Consider the following 15,639-nt stretch of genomic DNA (forward strand, 5'->3'; position numbering starts at 1 on the left):
TGTTGGCATCTTCTGTTGGCTCAAACTCTGATGGGGAATCTTCCCCACACGTAGCATGAAATTTAATAGAATGGAGTGGGGGAGAGAGAGAGAGAGAGACCAGGGAGGGAGGCGTGTGCGAGGAGTTCATCTGATGACAAAGCAAATTGGGTTTCTCTGGATGCGAAGAGTTTTGGGTGTAGCTTGGCAGCATATTCTCACCCAACAGACAGTCTTGTAGGAAGAACTTTCTGATAGTGAGAGCTGTTCAGCAGTGGAGCAGTCTGCCGCAGAAGGTGGATTCTCCTTCGTTGGAGGTTTTTACACACAGGTTGGGTGGCCGCTTTAGCTGTGACTCCTGCATTGCTGTGCTACGATTCTGCTTCTGGTGACTGTGCTTCCTCTTGCTCCCCCCACCCCCAACCTGTGGACACAGAGGAACCACTGCACCCTGACAGGCGGTCTCAAACGTACAAAGAAGTGTCAGCCACCTACTTCCTCCACAGCAGCAATGAGTTGCAGCCAGCCTCTCTGTACTACAACCCCCCCCCCCCGCCACCCGTGCATGGCACAAGATCTTGCCTGTGCTGCTCCACAAACTGGTAGCCCAATCACTGCGAGTTCACAATTTCTTTACAAATCCTTGCCGGTTTTATAAAAACACATAACTGATAAAGAGTCCTGTAGCCCAGCCAGGAAGACATTACAAACATTGGGGTTCGGGGGGGGGGCAGGCAGGGAGGCTGGGCCGCCCCCTGCAGCCAAATCAAGGGTCGCAGTTGTGGGGAAGGGAATCCTTAGAAATGAGCTGTGACGCGATCGATCTCCAGCAAATCTTCCAGGATCTGTAGACAGAAGGGGGAAAGAGGGTCATTAGGAATTGCCCAGGAGGGAAGAGGGACATTTCTCCCATGCAAGAAACTCCCCCTGAAAGGCAGTCTTCTGTTGTGGCGTGGATCCCTTAGCCCAGTGGTTCCCAATTAGGGGTCCGGGGGCCCCTGGGGGTCGTTGGCACCATCCCTTGCCAGGGACTCACTTATCTTGTTACTGTAATTGCACAGTGAAAGCCACAATAGTGATCCATGGATCACCCAGAAGGCAGCCTGCCCCCCAGCTGAAGGAGCCCCAATAATAATAATTATTATTTAATAATAATTTATTATTTATACCCTGTCTATCTGGCTCTGGGCGGCTTCCAACAAAAGATTAAAAATACATTAAAACACCAGTCATTAAGAACTTCCATAAACGGCTTCAGCTGGAGGGACAGCATACGAGCCGGAGAAGCATTGTGGCTCCCTATAGCTGGAGGGAGGAGCACCCCCCCCACTGGCGGCTCGCACAAGCCAGCGGCAAGCTGGGGGCTCCGTTAACTACTCAACCGAGGGGAGTGGGAACTGCGCACCCCTCAGTACAGCAGCTTCACGGAGCCCCCACTCTGTTGCCGTCTTGCTTTGCACAGGCAACCAACACGAGAGTTATAAAAATTTTCAAAATAGGGGGTCCTCAGTCATTAGCTAATTGGGAACCACTGCCTTAGCCAACCCTCACAGGCCGCAAGAGCCACCTGGGGCTGGAAGAAGCCCAAGCATTACAATGATAATAGCTACAAATCCAGCCCGGCACAAGTGATTTATGCTCCTGATAAAAACTAAACGATTTTCCCTCCCTCATTTCCTGCAAAGGCTGCTCTCAAGGCCACTTGGGGTGAGCTGCCACCCAAGCAGTTTTAAAGGGAATCCCTTGAGACAGAGGCTGGTTTCTCAACGCAGCAGGCACAGAACGTGCACCATGTCAGGCTATTTGCGTCCCTCATCTGCTCTGGAGCAGCTCCTGCCAGCGGAGGTGACCCTCGCCCCCCGCCCCCCACCCCACTCACAATGTCCGGCGTGGTGCCGATTTTCTTGGCCAGCTCGCTGCGCTCCATGGTGCTCAGGTAAAGGTAGCGGTTGAGCAGCTCCCCGTCCAAGACGTTGCGCACGGCGTTCTGCAAGATGCGCCGGTCCATGTGCAGCATCCTAAGGAGGGCGGGAGGAACGTCCTGAGAGGAGTGCTGGGGTCCCTGCCTCATTCAACCGCTCCCGCTGCTGCTAGGCTCCAGCAGGCAGCATGCCCACTGGTCAGGAATGGGGATGGCGTTCGTAATCCTTTGACATCCAGTGTCAGCTACTCTGGCTTATCTTATGTGTGACCCATAACCCAGGGGTGAACTTGGCAGCTGGCCTGCTTATCCCACATGTGGACAGACAGGGTCTTCTGCTCCCCAGCCAAGTCACCCAACGGCTCTGAAACAGTCTTGCGCTCTCCCTGCGAGGCCTATATCCCATCAGTTCTACCACGGGCAGATTCTGCTTGCAAATAATATACACAAAGTATCAAATGTGGTGACAATAACAGTACAACAAAACAACACAACACCACCACAAACTGGCTAGTAAATATAAAACCAAATTTACTAGAATAATATATACAGGTGAAACTCGAAAAATTAGAATATCATGGAAAGGTTCATTTCTTTCAGTAATTCAACTTAAAAGGTGAAACTAATATATGAGATAGACTCATGACATGCAAAGCGAGATAGGTCAAGCCTTTATTTGTTATAATTGTGATGATTATGGCGTACAGCTGATGAGAACCCCAAATTAACAATTTCAACTTTGGGGTTTTCATCAGCTGTGTGCCATAATCATCACAATTATAACAAGCAAAGGCTTGACATATCTCGCTTTGCATGTCATGAGTCTATCTCATATATTAAACGCCAGTAGCTAATGAAAACAATTGCTTACATAAACAAACTTTTCCACAATATTCTAATTTTTTGAGTTTCACCTGTAGAATAGAAATGGGCTAGTAACCATTCAAATCACAAACATACTAAGGTGCCATGTGCAAGTCAAGACCTGGAAACACTGAAAACATGGAATGGATAAAAATACAACTATAATCTAAACAAATTGGATTAATGAATCATTCAACAAGTAGCGTGAGTCCAAACACGGAATGATAACCCCGTGCCGCCACAACGGTGAGGGTAGCACACAGGATAAATCACAGGTTTCGCTATATGCTTCATCCGTCCAAAAAGCCAATCGTACAAAACAGTTTACTCAGCATGGAGAAGATATTCGCCTTTCCGTGATTTATCCATGTACACGGCTTTGTGTTTCCAACTCAAGACCCATTGAAGAACATTTCATCTAGTTCTGCCTCGACAAGCAGCTTTTGAACGTTTCTCCATTCTCCTATGTGCTAACCTCTCACACACTAGCCCATTTCTATTCTATCTATTATTCTAGTAAATTTGGTTTCATATTTACCAGCCAGATTCTGCTTTCAGGAAATGGTGCAGAATGCACAGATGCCATAGCGGCCCATAGCGCTCTGCAGACAGCAGTCTGTGCAGAAGGGGATTGCAGAGCCAGACTCCCCTCCCACCAAACACAGGCACATAAATGAGGCTGTGGGTGGCTCTTTCCTCCCCTCCAACAGCGCTGCTCCTCAAGGGGTGCACAGAGGGCGTCAAGCAGGGGTGGGGGGACTTGGAAGAGGCAGAGCCCCAGGAACAAGCTACCTGAAGGCACGCGGGTTGAGGCCAGCATGGTGGGGCAGCATCGTTGTCAGGGCGTTCTGCAACATCAGCAGGCGGCGGTAGGTCTTCTCTTGCATGGGCAGCAGCAGGCCGATCCCTCCATCAAGCGTGGCTGGAGGGCGGGGGGAAGAAACACCACACACCCCCTTTAGAGTCAAAGCTCAAGCGGGTGCCTTTGGCTCCGAGAGCATGGACACATTTAGCCACCTAGATTTCCCCTCTCACATAAGTACACCATGGTTTGCATGTAACGCCAAACCGTGGTTTGTTAGAGCACCTCAGCGCAGAAGACTAACCATAGTTTCTGTTCTGGCAACAAACCGCCATGCGAGGCCATGATTGATTGTCTCTGGCTTCTCAACCTTGGCTTGTTTTAACTACTGGTTGGCCTTATTTTTGAAGCCCACAGCCTTGCTTTTGCTTAAACCATTGTTAGGACAGCCCAGCCCAGCTGCTTGTTGAGCTAGAGGAACATGGAGAGAACAGCTGGGGGAGGAAACCAAGCTCTGAAGAAATAAGCCATGGCTGCTTTGTCTGTCTGTGAGATGACTTGTGCCTTGCTGAAGAAACCATGGCTTGGCATTAAGTGCAAATGTAGCCAGCAAGCTCTTGAATGGGAAACTCAAAATGTCATAAGGGTAGGTAATTTCGAACTCATTCCCAAGGCGTAAAATTGAGCTGACTTCACTCAAATGTAAAGTCCTTTCCTTATTTATATTCCGTTGCCAACACGATTTTAAAATCTTAGAATCTGAAATTCTAAACCTGAAATGCAAGAGGCTCCAGGCTCCGTTCCCTTCAACTCCCCGGGTGTCTCCTTCCCAGGCCCCCTTACCAAACCAGGTGATGTGCTTGTTCTCCCATGCAATGGATTTCTTGGTGGGGCCCTCCATGGCCCCGCGGCACGGTGTCCTCCAGAAGGCGTTGACATGGGCTCCCACGTGGAAATCGGCCCTGCGGAGGAGGCGCATCCCCCCAAAGCTTTCCTTGGCTGGAGAGAAAAGCAAAGAGGTGGGTGGGAGGGAGGGAGACAATGAGCCTTCGCCCACCTGGCACCCTCCAGGTGCTGCTGAACTACAACTCCCAGCAGAGGGGTGGCTGGAGGGCACCAGACTGTTGAAGGCGGCTCAGGGGCCATGTGGTATGTGGGACAACGTAGGGCCTTGAGCCGGACATCCAGGGAAAGCCCACTCGGCCCAAACATCTCTTTCCAGAAGCCCCAGCACTCCTTGCCAACAGGAAGCCCCAAGACTCTTGTTCCCCGAGACTAGGAGTCACGTGAGTGATGGGAAACAGGAAGTGGGGTAGATCCAACCTCCCCAGAACAAAAAAGAAGACAAACTTGGTTCTCACCTTCTGGCAGATACATGTAAACAAGGAGGTTCCGGTCCCTGTCAGACACTGCAAAATAGGGTAAAATGGGTCAATGAAGTAGCCTGACCGTGCCAGAAACACAGCTGCCCCGTGCTTGGGGGCTTTTAAACAGAGATTGGAGGGTCGTTTTGGCTGTGATTCCTGCATTGCAGAGAATTGGACTAAACAGAGCCTCCCAATGGTATAATTCTGTATTTTGCCTTGTTCCAAATGCAGGAGAAAGGGCTTGTGTTGTTCAAAACACAGATGGGCTTTAGTGCACCACCTTATAAAGCCTGGACAACCCCCCCCCAGCCCCCAACACCAGCATCCTGGGGCAGAGCTGCTGAAGGGGGTCCCCCAAAACTACGCTCAGGCTCCTCACCGAGAAATCCCAGCTGAGCGTTGTCCACCATGAAGTCCACACTGTAAACTTCCAGGGGTTTGGCGTCCTGGAGGCAAGAGAGAATGAGAAGTGGGGCAGGGCTCAAACAGGCCCACTCTGCCCTGCCCACCCTCTAGAAAAGGGTCCACGCCCCATACCCTGCTGACGAGGGAGAGAGTCTTGCTCTCCTCCTGGTAGCGGAGCAGCGAGATGCTCTTCATGAGGTCAGCCGCCAGGATAAAGTTCTTGACGCTGATCATCTGGTGGATATAGAGCTGCGTGTCGATGAAGGCCATGCCTGTCAGGTCGTTGTCCTTCAGGCTCCATAGGAAGATCTGCAGCAGGGAGAGAGACCAGGGCTCAGCCCAGGCAAGGGGGCCCTGCTCTCCACCTCATCTCCCACTCTCACTTCCCATTTATTGGCTTGCTTAATTTCTATACTGCCCTTCATCCAAGGATCACGGGGCAGTTTACCATATAAAAACTCAAAAATGCATAACACAGCAGCAGAAGAACACAGATGATGATCACAGGGTCTGGGTTGGTTCTTCTCCCCATCTTTCCATTGTACCACGTTGCTGATGCCTCCAGTTCGGTTTTTCAGCAATTCCTTCTCTAAACTACAGAAAGCTCACCTTCGGCATTCTACACCCTGTAACCACCCCTTCTGATTTGCGTTTTATCTTCATTCTGTAAAGCACACCCTGAAAAACTCTCTGAAAGCTTTTCCATAAAAGCAGTAATGGAAGAAGAGGTCTCTTTTCCACACACACCCAAGTCTACATTCTATAAAGAGACCATGTCACAGTACCATCTACCTGCAGCCTGGGGGTTACTATCCTGTTTCAACTTGAGGTGCTCAAACTAACTTCCCAACTTCACATGCTGACACCATGCACACAAACTCACACACACAATATTATGAATTAACAGGAATAATTATGGCTCCCTGACTGCATACTCATAACTGCCTACGTAAATCAGAATAACCGACACTGAAAGGGCAACAGAAGCTTCCACCCCAACTGCAAGTGCAGCAAGAAGAAGAAGAAGAAGAAGAGTTTGGATTTGATATCCCGCTTTATCACTACCCGAAGGAGTCTCAAAGCGGCTCACATTCTCCTTTCCCTTCCTCCCCCACAACAAACAGTCTGTGAGGGGAGTGGGGCTGAGAGACGTCAGAGAAGTGTGACTAGCCCAAGGTCACCCAGCAGCTGCATGTAGAGGAGGGGAGACGCGAACCCGGTTCCCCAGATTACGAGTCTACCGCTCTTAACCACTACACCACACTGGCTCTCAATCCCGCAGCAGGATGGCTGCGGAGGGTTTAGGAGCAACGAATTCACATTCTACGCTGAATAAGCCCCCCGAGAGTGGCATCCCACCCGCCTCTTCCTGGCCCTGCTCACCTTCTGGCCAATGGCCGACACCAGGTAGCCGTTGCAGTGGCAGAGAGCCGTAACGGGCCCCTTCTGCTCCTTCTCGTACAGCACCTTGAATTTGTTCTTGGTGAGGGGCTGCCCAGGCTCTGGAACTACTTCGATGATGTCCATGATCAAGATCTGAGAGGAAGGGAGTCATCCGACATAACCAGGGCAGCCCAACTTTGCATTGCTAAACCAGAAACGCCCCTCTCCTCTGCCGCAAGCTGGGAGACCGGGGACTTCTTGCAATGAACAAAATCCTGAAGGAGAACTGCAAAATCGCGACTGTGCTCACCAGAATAAGGTGCCACCACAGTAGGTAAAGCACAAAATGATTCCAGCGTGATTAGGTGGCACTCTGGGTGAGTGGATTATTACTACAATTTACTTTTTCAATTAGCCGGCACAGAGCAGAGCTTTGCCTATTCAAGTCTAAGGTGTTGTAACTTCCGTTTTTGAGCCTTCAGGTCTTTGCCTCACTTCTCCATGCATCTGCTGTAGAACCCAGAACACATACAAGGCCAAAGTGAAAAACCCTGGAGGTACAAACAGGGTTTTCTAACCCCAGTTCATAAGTCTGCTAATGCTATTCTAAGCTGCCATCAACAGAAGCTGTGTCCCGATGAAGGGAAGTCATAGTCCTGCTCTATTCTGCCTTGGCCAGAGCCCTCCTCGAGTGCAGTGTCCAGTTCTGGGCGCCACAATTTAAGGAGGATACTGAGCAGCTGGAACGTGTGCAGAGGAGGGCAGCTAGGATGATCAAGGCTCTAGAAGCAAAGCCTTATGAGGAATGGTTGAAGGAGCTGGGTATATTTAGCCCGGAAAAGAGGAGTTTGAGAGGGGATGTGAGAGCCACCTTCAAATATCTAAAGGGCTGTCACACGGAAGGTGGAACAAGCTTGTTTTCTCCTGCTCTGGGGGTAGGACTTGAACCAATGGAGTCAAGTTACAAGAAAGATTCTGACTAAACACCAGGAAGAACTTTCTGATGGTGTCTGATAGTGTAACCATGTCCCTCGGAAAGTTGTGGGCTCTCCTTCCTTGAAGGTTTTTTAAGCAGAGGTTGGATGTCCGTCTGTCATGGATAGAATCATAGAACCATAGAGTTGGAAGAGACCACAAGGGCCATCCAGTCCAACCCCCTGCCAAGCAGGAAACACCATCAAAGCATTCCTGACAGATGGCTGTCAAGTCTCCGCTTAAAGACCTCCAAAGAAGGAGACTCCACCACACTCCTTGGCAGCAAATTCCACTGCTGAACAGCTCTCACTGTCAGGAAGTTCTTCCTAATGTTTAGCTGAGATTCCTGCATTGCAGGGGGTTGGACTGGATGACCCTCGGGGTCCCTTCCAACTCTACAATTCTGTGATTGTGTTCCTTGGATCCTGATGCCACCACTCATGCTGGATCCGCCTCCTGTCCCCAAATTGGGAGAGGCTGCCAGCAAAACACGCAGTTCACCAGATGGATGGATGAGTCTAATGTGTCCAAACTGGGGAAATCTGGGCTGGGGCTGTGAAGGCAGCAGGCAGGAACTGTGGGAGAAGGATGGGTGGAACTGTGCAGAAGAAGCCCCCAGCTGTGTTGCCCCTTCTTCAAGCGCCCAGCGCTGTCCCACTCACCCGGCCCCTGCAGGTAACCTCTTCGCCCTGCATGAGACAAGTCCCCACGGCGATGTAGCCCTTCAGGCCCGAGACGGTCTCCTCGCTCTTGAGAGACACCGTCTTCATGCAGGTCACGTGCTCCCACTCCTCCAGGTCGATCCTGCAGATTGAAAAGGGGCAGGAGAGGGTGGAGGGGGAGCAGGGCCAAGCTGCCTTCTGGCTGCCCCTGTTGGCATTTCCACCCCTCCCGTTCTGAGAATCGGCTGATCTGGTGTTAAGAGAGAAGGGGGAGGGAACTGTTTCTGTGACCTTCCGTTCCTAACTCTGTGTGCTCTGCGAGAGAGTGTGCTATCTCTCCTCAAGATAAGATGGCTGAGTGAGAAGCTGTAACACTCACACAGTCTGTATATTCTGTAAATATGATTTAGCTTGTAGAAATAAAAGAAGGATTGCTTCTAAAACCTCTGCAGCTGCATCGCTGTTTATTGCTGAAGTTGGTGCTCATAACGCACAGCTGTGAGTCCAGGGTTTCCGGATTATGCTGAAGGTGTTCCAGTCGTCCTGCCTGGGAAAAGGGGCTCAAGACGTGGACAGATCCTGGCATAAATCCACAGCCCCTAGAGAAGGCAGCCTCTTTCCCTTCCTCAAGACTGAATGAAGCACCCTTAGCTGGGGCCATTGTGTTTTTCTCTTCCTTAGTGGGTTATGCAAGCTGTAGCGTAGGGAACACTGGGGAACTAAGTGGGTGGAGCCCCAAAAACCTTGGGGGCCACTGAACTAAAGCTTTGCAGCTCTGCTTCCAGGACGCATCTGAATGGCCCTTGAAGGCAAACGGATGCTGGGCCAGGTGGCCCTTTGCTTTGATCCAGCAGCGACCGCCAGGCTCTCCTGATATTCCACCCCAGGAACCCAACCAGGCACCAGATCTTCCCCACCCGCTGCTGCCTGGGAAGGAGCTTTCTTGGGTTCCTGCAGCCACAAGCCCAAGGGCCGAGCACCCTCCTCACCTGGTATTTGGAATCGTCTCCCAGCTGACCGGAGAGATCAGCTGGATGGAAAAGGCCTCCTGCAGTGGGTGCATGTAGCGATCATCTGGAGGTGGGGATGGGAGAGAGACAGACAAAGGGAGAAATAGGTATGCAGCTGGCATCGCCATCAGACCCAGCTGGGCAGAGGAGGGGGGCACGAGGGGCCATGGCTCATCACGGAGAGCGCGCACCTGCTTTGGCTGTCCAAGCCTCCAGCATCTCCGGTTAAATACCAGGCACCGGGGGATGTGGAAGACCTTTTCCCCACCTTGAGACCCTGGAGAGTGACCACCAGTCCGAGAAAGCAATAGTGAGCTAGATGGAACAGGTCAGATTGCTTTGTTCTGGAGGGCAAACCAAGGAGCTGGGTGGCCCTTTCTAGTGGGACAGAGAGGAGTCCAAGGCCTATCTCCCTCCATCTCACAACCCAACCTCAAGACTTGCGCAGCACAAGGGGCTGACCGTTCAAATCAACGTCCTCTCCACAGAGAGGAGGCGGCGTTTTCCAACAGCTGCAAGCCACCCACCTCGCTCGATGGTCTCAAATTCCTTCTCCTCCCCCGTCATGCGGGGGATCCTGGTGCAAAGGTTGTTGATGCTGGTGGCCACCGCGTAGACCTGCCAAAGGGAGAAGAAGAAGAGTTTGGATTTGATATCCCGCTTTATCACTACCCGAAGGAGTCTCAAAGCGGCTCACATTCTCCTTTCCCTTCCTGCCCCACAACAAACACTCTGTGAGGTGAGTGGGGCTGAGAGACTTCAGAGACGTGTGACTAGCCCAAGGTCACCCAGCAGCTGCATGTGGAGGAGCGGAGACGCGAACACAGTTCACCAGATTACGAGATTACCGCTCTTAACCACTACACCACACTGGAGCAAATTCATGAAGGCGTTTGGGGGTGGGGGTTGAGTTGAGCAGAAGGCCTTGCTGTGTCGGTGGAGGACTCCACTTCCCCACCACCGATAAGGCCCTGCTGAAGGTCCCACACCACACGGCCCTACCTTGGACTCCACGTGGTAGGAGACGTAATGTGCGGTGCAGCGCAGCGGGATCTTCCGGACGGGCCACGGTGCGTCGTAGGAAAGGTAGGCAGGCAAGACGCTGATGCGCAGCTCCCCCTGTAGCAGAGGACACAGGCAAGGCCTCGTTCTCACCTGCAGATAGATCTGCGGCTCTCTGCAGCAGCACAGAGTGAGCTGCCTCAAACGTGGCGGGCAGAAGGCAAATGGAAGAAATAAGGCAGGCATCCCGCCCAGAGTGGGGGCAGCCCAGGTCACCCAAGCTTCTGTCGCCAAGCCAGGCCTACCTGCCGGTTGAAGTAGAGGAAGCCCTTGGGGCAGTTGACGTTGTGGAAAGGGGCAAAGGACTCGATGGGGCCGTCTATGGTCATGGGGTGCAGGCGTAGGGCCCCCCGAGACGTTACCAGCAGCCAGTGTGGGGAGGGGCCACAAATGAACACCTGGGAAGAAATGCAGACGCAATCGGGACCTGGGGCTGCGCATGAGCTCAGCCTTCTCCTGCGCCAGGCCAGTATTGCCCGCTCTGGCAGGCAGAGGTTCCGCAAAGCCTCAGGAAGAGAACGGCCTTGCCCAACTCCCCAAAGAGAAACGCTTCTCCTGAGAATCTCCGCAAGACTCACCCCCGAGTATCCATAGATATCCTCAAAGTAGCGGAATCGGGCAACCCGCCCCCTGGCAGCCCCCGAATCCTCTCCGCCCACGCTGTCCGGCTTCTTCTTCGACGGCCTAGGCTTCTTTTCCCGGAAGTTAATGTTATGGGGAACCTGATTGGAAGGGGAAAGGCGTCAGAGGGCAGAAGGAGATCAGTGGGGAAGCCAGTGCAGAGGGAAGCCTGCAAGGGAGGCTGCAGCGTTCCAGTGGCCTGGGGAGAAGGCAGAGTGGCTCTCACCTTCTTGAACCGCACTTTGAGGTTGGTCTGGCCCAGCTGAGAGCCGTGGTTGAAAGCTTCGTAGATGAGCAGCTCTTGATCCACGTGGACCTGTCAACAGGGTGGTGAAATGAAGTGAGCTCCCTGCATCAACAGATTTAGCCATGGGGACACAGCTCATTGCTGGGACAAAAACAACCATCGCGCCAAGGCCTTGCCATGACCCTGCCTTGTGGCCCTGATGGTCCTCTAAGCTCCTGGATCCTTCATCACAGACCTTGATTACAGCAAAATAAAATAAAAAATCCTTCCAGTAGCACCTTAGAGACCAACTAAGTTTGTTCTTGGTATGAGCTTTTGTGTGCATGTGTATCTGAAGTGTGTGTATCTGAAGAAGTGTGCATGCACACGAAAGCTCATACCAAGAACAAACTCAGTTGGTCTCTAAGGTGCTACTGGAAGGGGTTTTTGTTTGTTTGTTTGTTTGTTTGTTTGTTTGTTTCGACTATGGCAGACCAACATGGCTACCTACCTGTAACTTGATTACACAGCTCACCCATGGCATTAAATCTCCCCTTAGGGAAAAGAATTTGCAGAAGCCAGACAGCACACACACTTGCAATTTCCCCCCAGGGAGGGAATGCCACAATCAAGGTGCTGTTGCAGGGAAGGCCCCACTCCCACTCCTCACTACAGGGAGACCAGAGAGCTGAGCCTGAGATGACGATCCTGAACGCTGGATACCCTCACACCGACAAAGGCAGTCCTTTAGGCAACGGCATCCCAGACACCAGTTAGGGCTTTAAAGGTTTAAACCAGCACTTTCAATTATCCCCACTGTAGGCTCAGGCACCAGTAATGTGAGTCTCAACGGATCAAGCAGCTTCCAGGGCAGGGCCAGGTAAGCACCAGGAATTAGACACTCAGCCCTGCAGGGAATCTGATTGGTCCTCCTCAGTATAAAACCCCTGAGCTCAAGGTAAGGTGGGGAGGGTAGTGCAGAAGTCGATGCCTCCCTCAATTCCTTCCACAAGAGCAGGGAGGGAGCAGACCCAGTGAGTGAATGACAACTTAGGGCAAAGGGTCTCAGGAACCTAAGGCTCTCCAGATGTTGTTGGACTGCAGCTCCCACAAACCTCAGCTGTCAGCATGGTCAAAGATGATGTGTGTTGTAGTCCAACCACATCCACAGGGCCATTGGCCGATAGTTTCCCCGAGTATGATTGCTGGTGAAGAATGCGGGGATCGATCCCGTTATCTCTCAACATGCCAAGTGAGAGATAGCCACATGTGTGTTGAGCGCTCGGGGGGGGGGGGTGTTTCAGAAACACACCTTGTAACATGATCAGGAAAGAGCCCAGGCATTCCCAAGAAATTGGCTCTTCCCCGCCCCCCTCTTCCTGCACCAGATGGAAAGCAATTGCGCCTACTTATCGTGCAGAAACAATTTGCCCCGGTAACACCATCACTTAAAGTCAGGGGGCCAAACTTGTAGAAGGGCTGGTGTATTGAGTGGGTGGCGCTGTGGGTTAAACCACAGAGCCTAGGGCTTGTCGGCAGTTTGAATCCCCGCAACGGGGTGAGCTCCCGTTGCTCGGTCCCTGCTCCTGGCCACCTAGCGGTTGGAAAGCACATCAAAGTGCAAGTAGATAAATAGGTACCGCTCCAGCGGGAAGGTAAACGGTGTTTCCGTGCACTGCTCTGGTTCGCCAGAAGCGGCTTAGTCATACTGGCCACATGACCCGGAAGCTGTACACCGGCTCCCTCCCTAAAGCGAGATGAGCACCGCGACCCCAGAGTCGTCCGCAACTGGACCTAATGGTCAGGGGTCCCTTTACCTTTACCTGTACCCAATTTACTGGGTTTCCTGCTTGGCTGTTCTGCAAATGTATCAAAATGTCTACGTGCTTCAAATCCATGCAGGCCGAGACACAGATAACTCTATGCACAGAGGAACCCCCCACTGTTGGAGCTCACCAGCAGGTACGGCCGGCTCTGCCGATTCCCCAGGGCCACCAGCAGCACCTCCTTGACCAGCGGCATCTCGGTCTGACGGACCACCTCCTCCTTCTTGGCCTCGGCCTGGCTGGCAGGCTGCCCGAAGGAACTGTCCACCAGCACCCTCTGCCCCATGGGGAAATTCTTCACCAGGAAGACCAGGCGCCATTCAGGCAGCTGGTAGATCTACATGAGAGAGAAAGACGGAGAAAGTAGCAGGGACCAACAGGGACCCAGCTGAGACTTGCTCACTCCCGCTGCCCTGGGCACTGCATGGGCCTCACCTCCATGGCACCGTTCTCCCGGACCAGCACACACCAGTGAGTGGGCTCTGCCTTGTACTGGTGAGGATCCTTGTCAGCCAAAGGCAGGCTGCAGCGGCGGGGCTCCTCCTTGGTGGGGCTAAACAAGGCGCCCGATTCGCCATAGAGCATTTCTTCCTCATCATCTACTGTGTTGCTGTACGTGGGAGGAGGATGAAGGCAGTTACTTCTAAGACACCTGGGCAGCTGTTGCAAAGCTTGATCCCAGAACAGGCCCGCTCACAACAAGATTACAGCGCAGGTCTCAAAACTTTTGCAGGCAGCACATGCGCCCAAAGTTTAAATGAAGTCCCACTATAGGGCTGAGCAACACTAGGGCTAAAGAAACAGGGCCGGCTGAGAATTTCTCCTGCTACTGTCCTCACAATTAGGTATCTTATTCTATACTCAGAGTCTACACATGGTACTTTGAATCCTCCCACCTCCTCACTGAGCACACCTGCCCCCCATTACCTGAAAGAACGGGTGTGACAGTGCAGGCTGTAGCTTGCACCATGAGAGAGGAGGAGGAAGGCAAACAAACCAGCCAATCCAATCCCTATTTCCTGTTAAGTCGGCATTTCTCAAACTTGGGTCTCCAGCTGTTGTTGGACTACAACGCCCATCATACTTGACCACTGGTCCTACAAGTTTGAGAACCACTGTGTGAACCACCGTGACCAAGTGGATATCTTTATTTTCCTCTCGCTGTCTCTACCAGGCAGTCCTTTAACCTGGATGAAGTGGCCCAACCTACTCCCAATACTGGGTATGATTAGGACTGCAGCCTAACTTATCTTCTAGCATGACTTATATACAGCATTTCCACTCCCCCTTTCAACTTTTTAAGCAATCAGAACAGGGGAGTATTGATTTAAGTTTCTCTTTCCTAATTGCTGGGTTCCTAAGACGAACAAGGAAACTACCCCTTTGTACTTTTACCCTTCCAATGTGCCTCCTAGGCAGAAAAGCCTTAAAAACCCAAAACAACAATCTCACAACCCATATTTTACAACCCACGCAAAATGGCCAAGTCCCTACTCCTTCGCGGAGTTCTTCGCCATGCCTCCAGACCCACCTGATGTCCTGGATGGGAGCCTCAGATTCTGACTGAGTCCTCAAGGAAAGCTCGTCCCGGGAGATGGAGGAATGACTCTCAGTGGTGAACATGCCGCTCACGTCCCGGTACACACACAGCGCAATCACCTTCGATTGCTGGAGGGGTGACAACAGCTTGCCTCAGAGCAAGGCACAAGATGACCTGCTCTAGGCAGGGCAGGGCTTAACTGAGCAGCATGGAAGCAGACCCAGAATCTGGTTATGCCAAGAACCTCAGCTGCAAGCTGGCCGTGCACCTTCCTTGTTGAAAGATCCACATTTGGAGACCTCACTAATAAGCTGCGCAAACTGAGCAAACGTGAATGTTTTTTGCACAATGTCTTCTGCTCAGTGGCGGAGCAAGGCTCTGCGGCACCCGGGGCGGCAAAGGAAACGCCCCTGGGGCGGGGCGCCGTGACGTCACGATGTGACGCCCCGCCCCTGGGGCGTTTCCGGGAGTGCCGCTGCCGCTTCTGCAGCCGCCTTTTAAGCCGAAGAGCCCCGTTTAAGCTCTGCGGCTCAAAAGGAAGCTGTGGAAGCGGCAGCCCGATGACAGAGTGTGCCTGCGCGAAATGTCGCGCAGGCGCACTCCGTCGTCGGGCCGTGCGCTGCTGCTCCCAGGGTGACGGAGGGAGCGGCAGCGCGTGGGAATGGTGGGAGGGGCTGCCGCTTGTCACCCCCACGCGCCGCCGTTCGCTCCGTTGCCCCGGGAGCAGCAGCACTGCACACACCGTGCGCTGCTGCTCCCGGGGGGACGGAGCGAGTGGGAGCGCGTGGGGGTGACAAGCGGCAGCCCCTCCCACCACTCCCCACGCTGCCGGTCACCCCGGGAGCAGCAGTGCTGCACAGACGGGGTGCTCCCTCAGCCGTGCGCTGTTGCTCCCGGGGCAACGGGGCGAGTGGGGGTGACAAGCGCCGGCCCCTCCTGCCACTCCCCACGCTGCCGGTCACCTCGGGAGCAGCAGCGCTGCACGGACGGGGTGCT

The 15,639-nt window shown here is 52.9% G+C and overlaps 1 protein-coding gene across 1 annotated transcript in view; it reads right to left on the reverse strand.

Moving 5' to 3' along the window:
* Positions 1–607: 607 nt before the first annotated feature.
* Positions 608–15,639, reverse strand: part of CPSF1 (cleavage and polyadenylation specific factor 1) — a 38,152-nt gene continuing 23,120 nt past the window's right edge. Inside the window, exons 21-38 of the mRNA XM_033156163.1 lie at positions 14,635–14,771; positions 13,539–13,713; positions 13,234–13,440; positions 11,278–11,367; positions 11,009–11,152; positions 10,676–10,828; positions 10,371–10,487; positions 9,896–9,986; positions 9,348–9,432; positions 8,359–8,500; positions 6,722–6,874; positions 5,471–5,647; positions 5,313–5,379; positions 4,928–4,975; positions 4,410–4,565; positions 3,557–3,686; positions 1,859–1,997; positions 608–824 (exon numbers count right to left, since the gene is read on the reverse strand). Coding sequence (XP_033012054.1) covers positions 777–824; positions 1,859–1,997; positions 3,557–3,686; positions 4,410–4,565; positions 4,928–4,975; positions 5,313–5,379; positions 5,471–5,647; positions 6,722–6,874; positions 8,359–8,500; positions 9,348–9,432; positions 9,896–9,986; positions 10,371–10,487; positions 10,676–10,828; positions 11,009–11,152; positions 11,278–11,367; positions 13,234–13,440; positions 13,539–13,713; positions 14,635–14,771 — 2,259 coding nt within the window. The 3' untranslated portion in view covers positions 608–776. The remainder of the gene's footprint in view (positions 825–1,858; positions 1,998–3,556; positions 3,687–4,409; positions 4,566–4,927; positions 4,976–5,312; positions 5,380–5,470; positions 5,648–6,721; positions 6,875–8,358; positions 8,501–9,347; positions 9,433–9,895; positions 9,987–10,370; positions 10,488–10,675; positions 10,829–11,008; positions 11,153–11,277; positions 11,368–13,233; positions 13,441–13,538; positions 13,714–14,634; positions 14,772–15,639) is intronic.

Source organism: Lacerta agilis, chromosome 7 (genome assembly GCF_009819535.1).
Source record: "Lacerta agilis isolate rLacAgi1 chromosome 7, rLacAgi1.pri, whole genome shotgun sequence".
NCBI lineage: Eukaryota > Metazoa > Chordata > Lepidosauria > Squamata > Lacertidae > Lacerta > Lacerta agilis.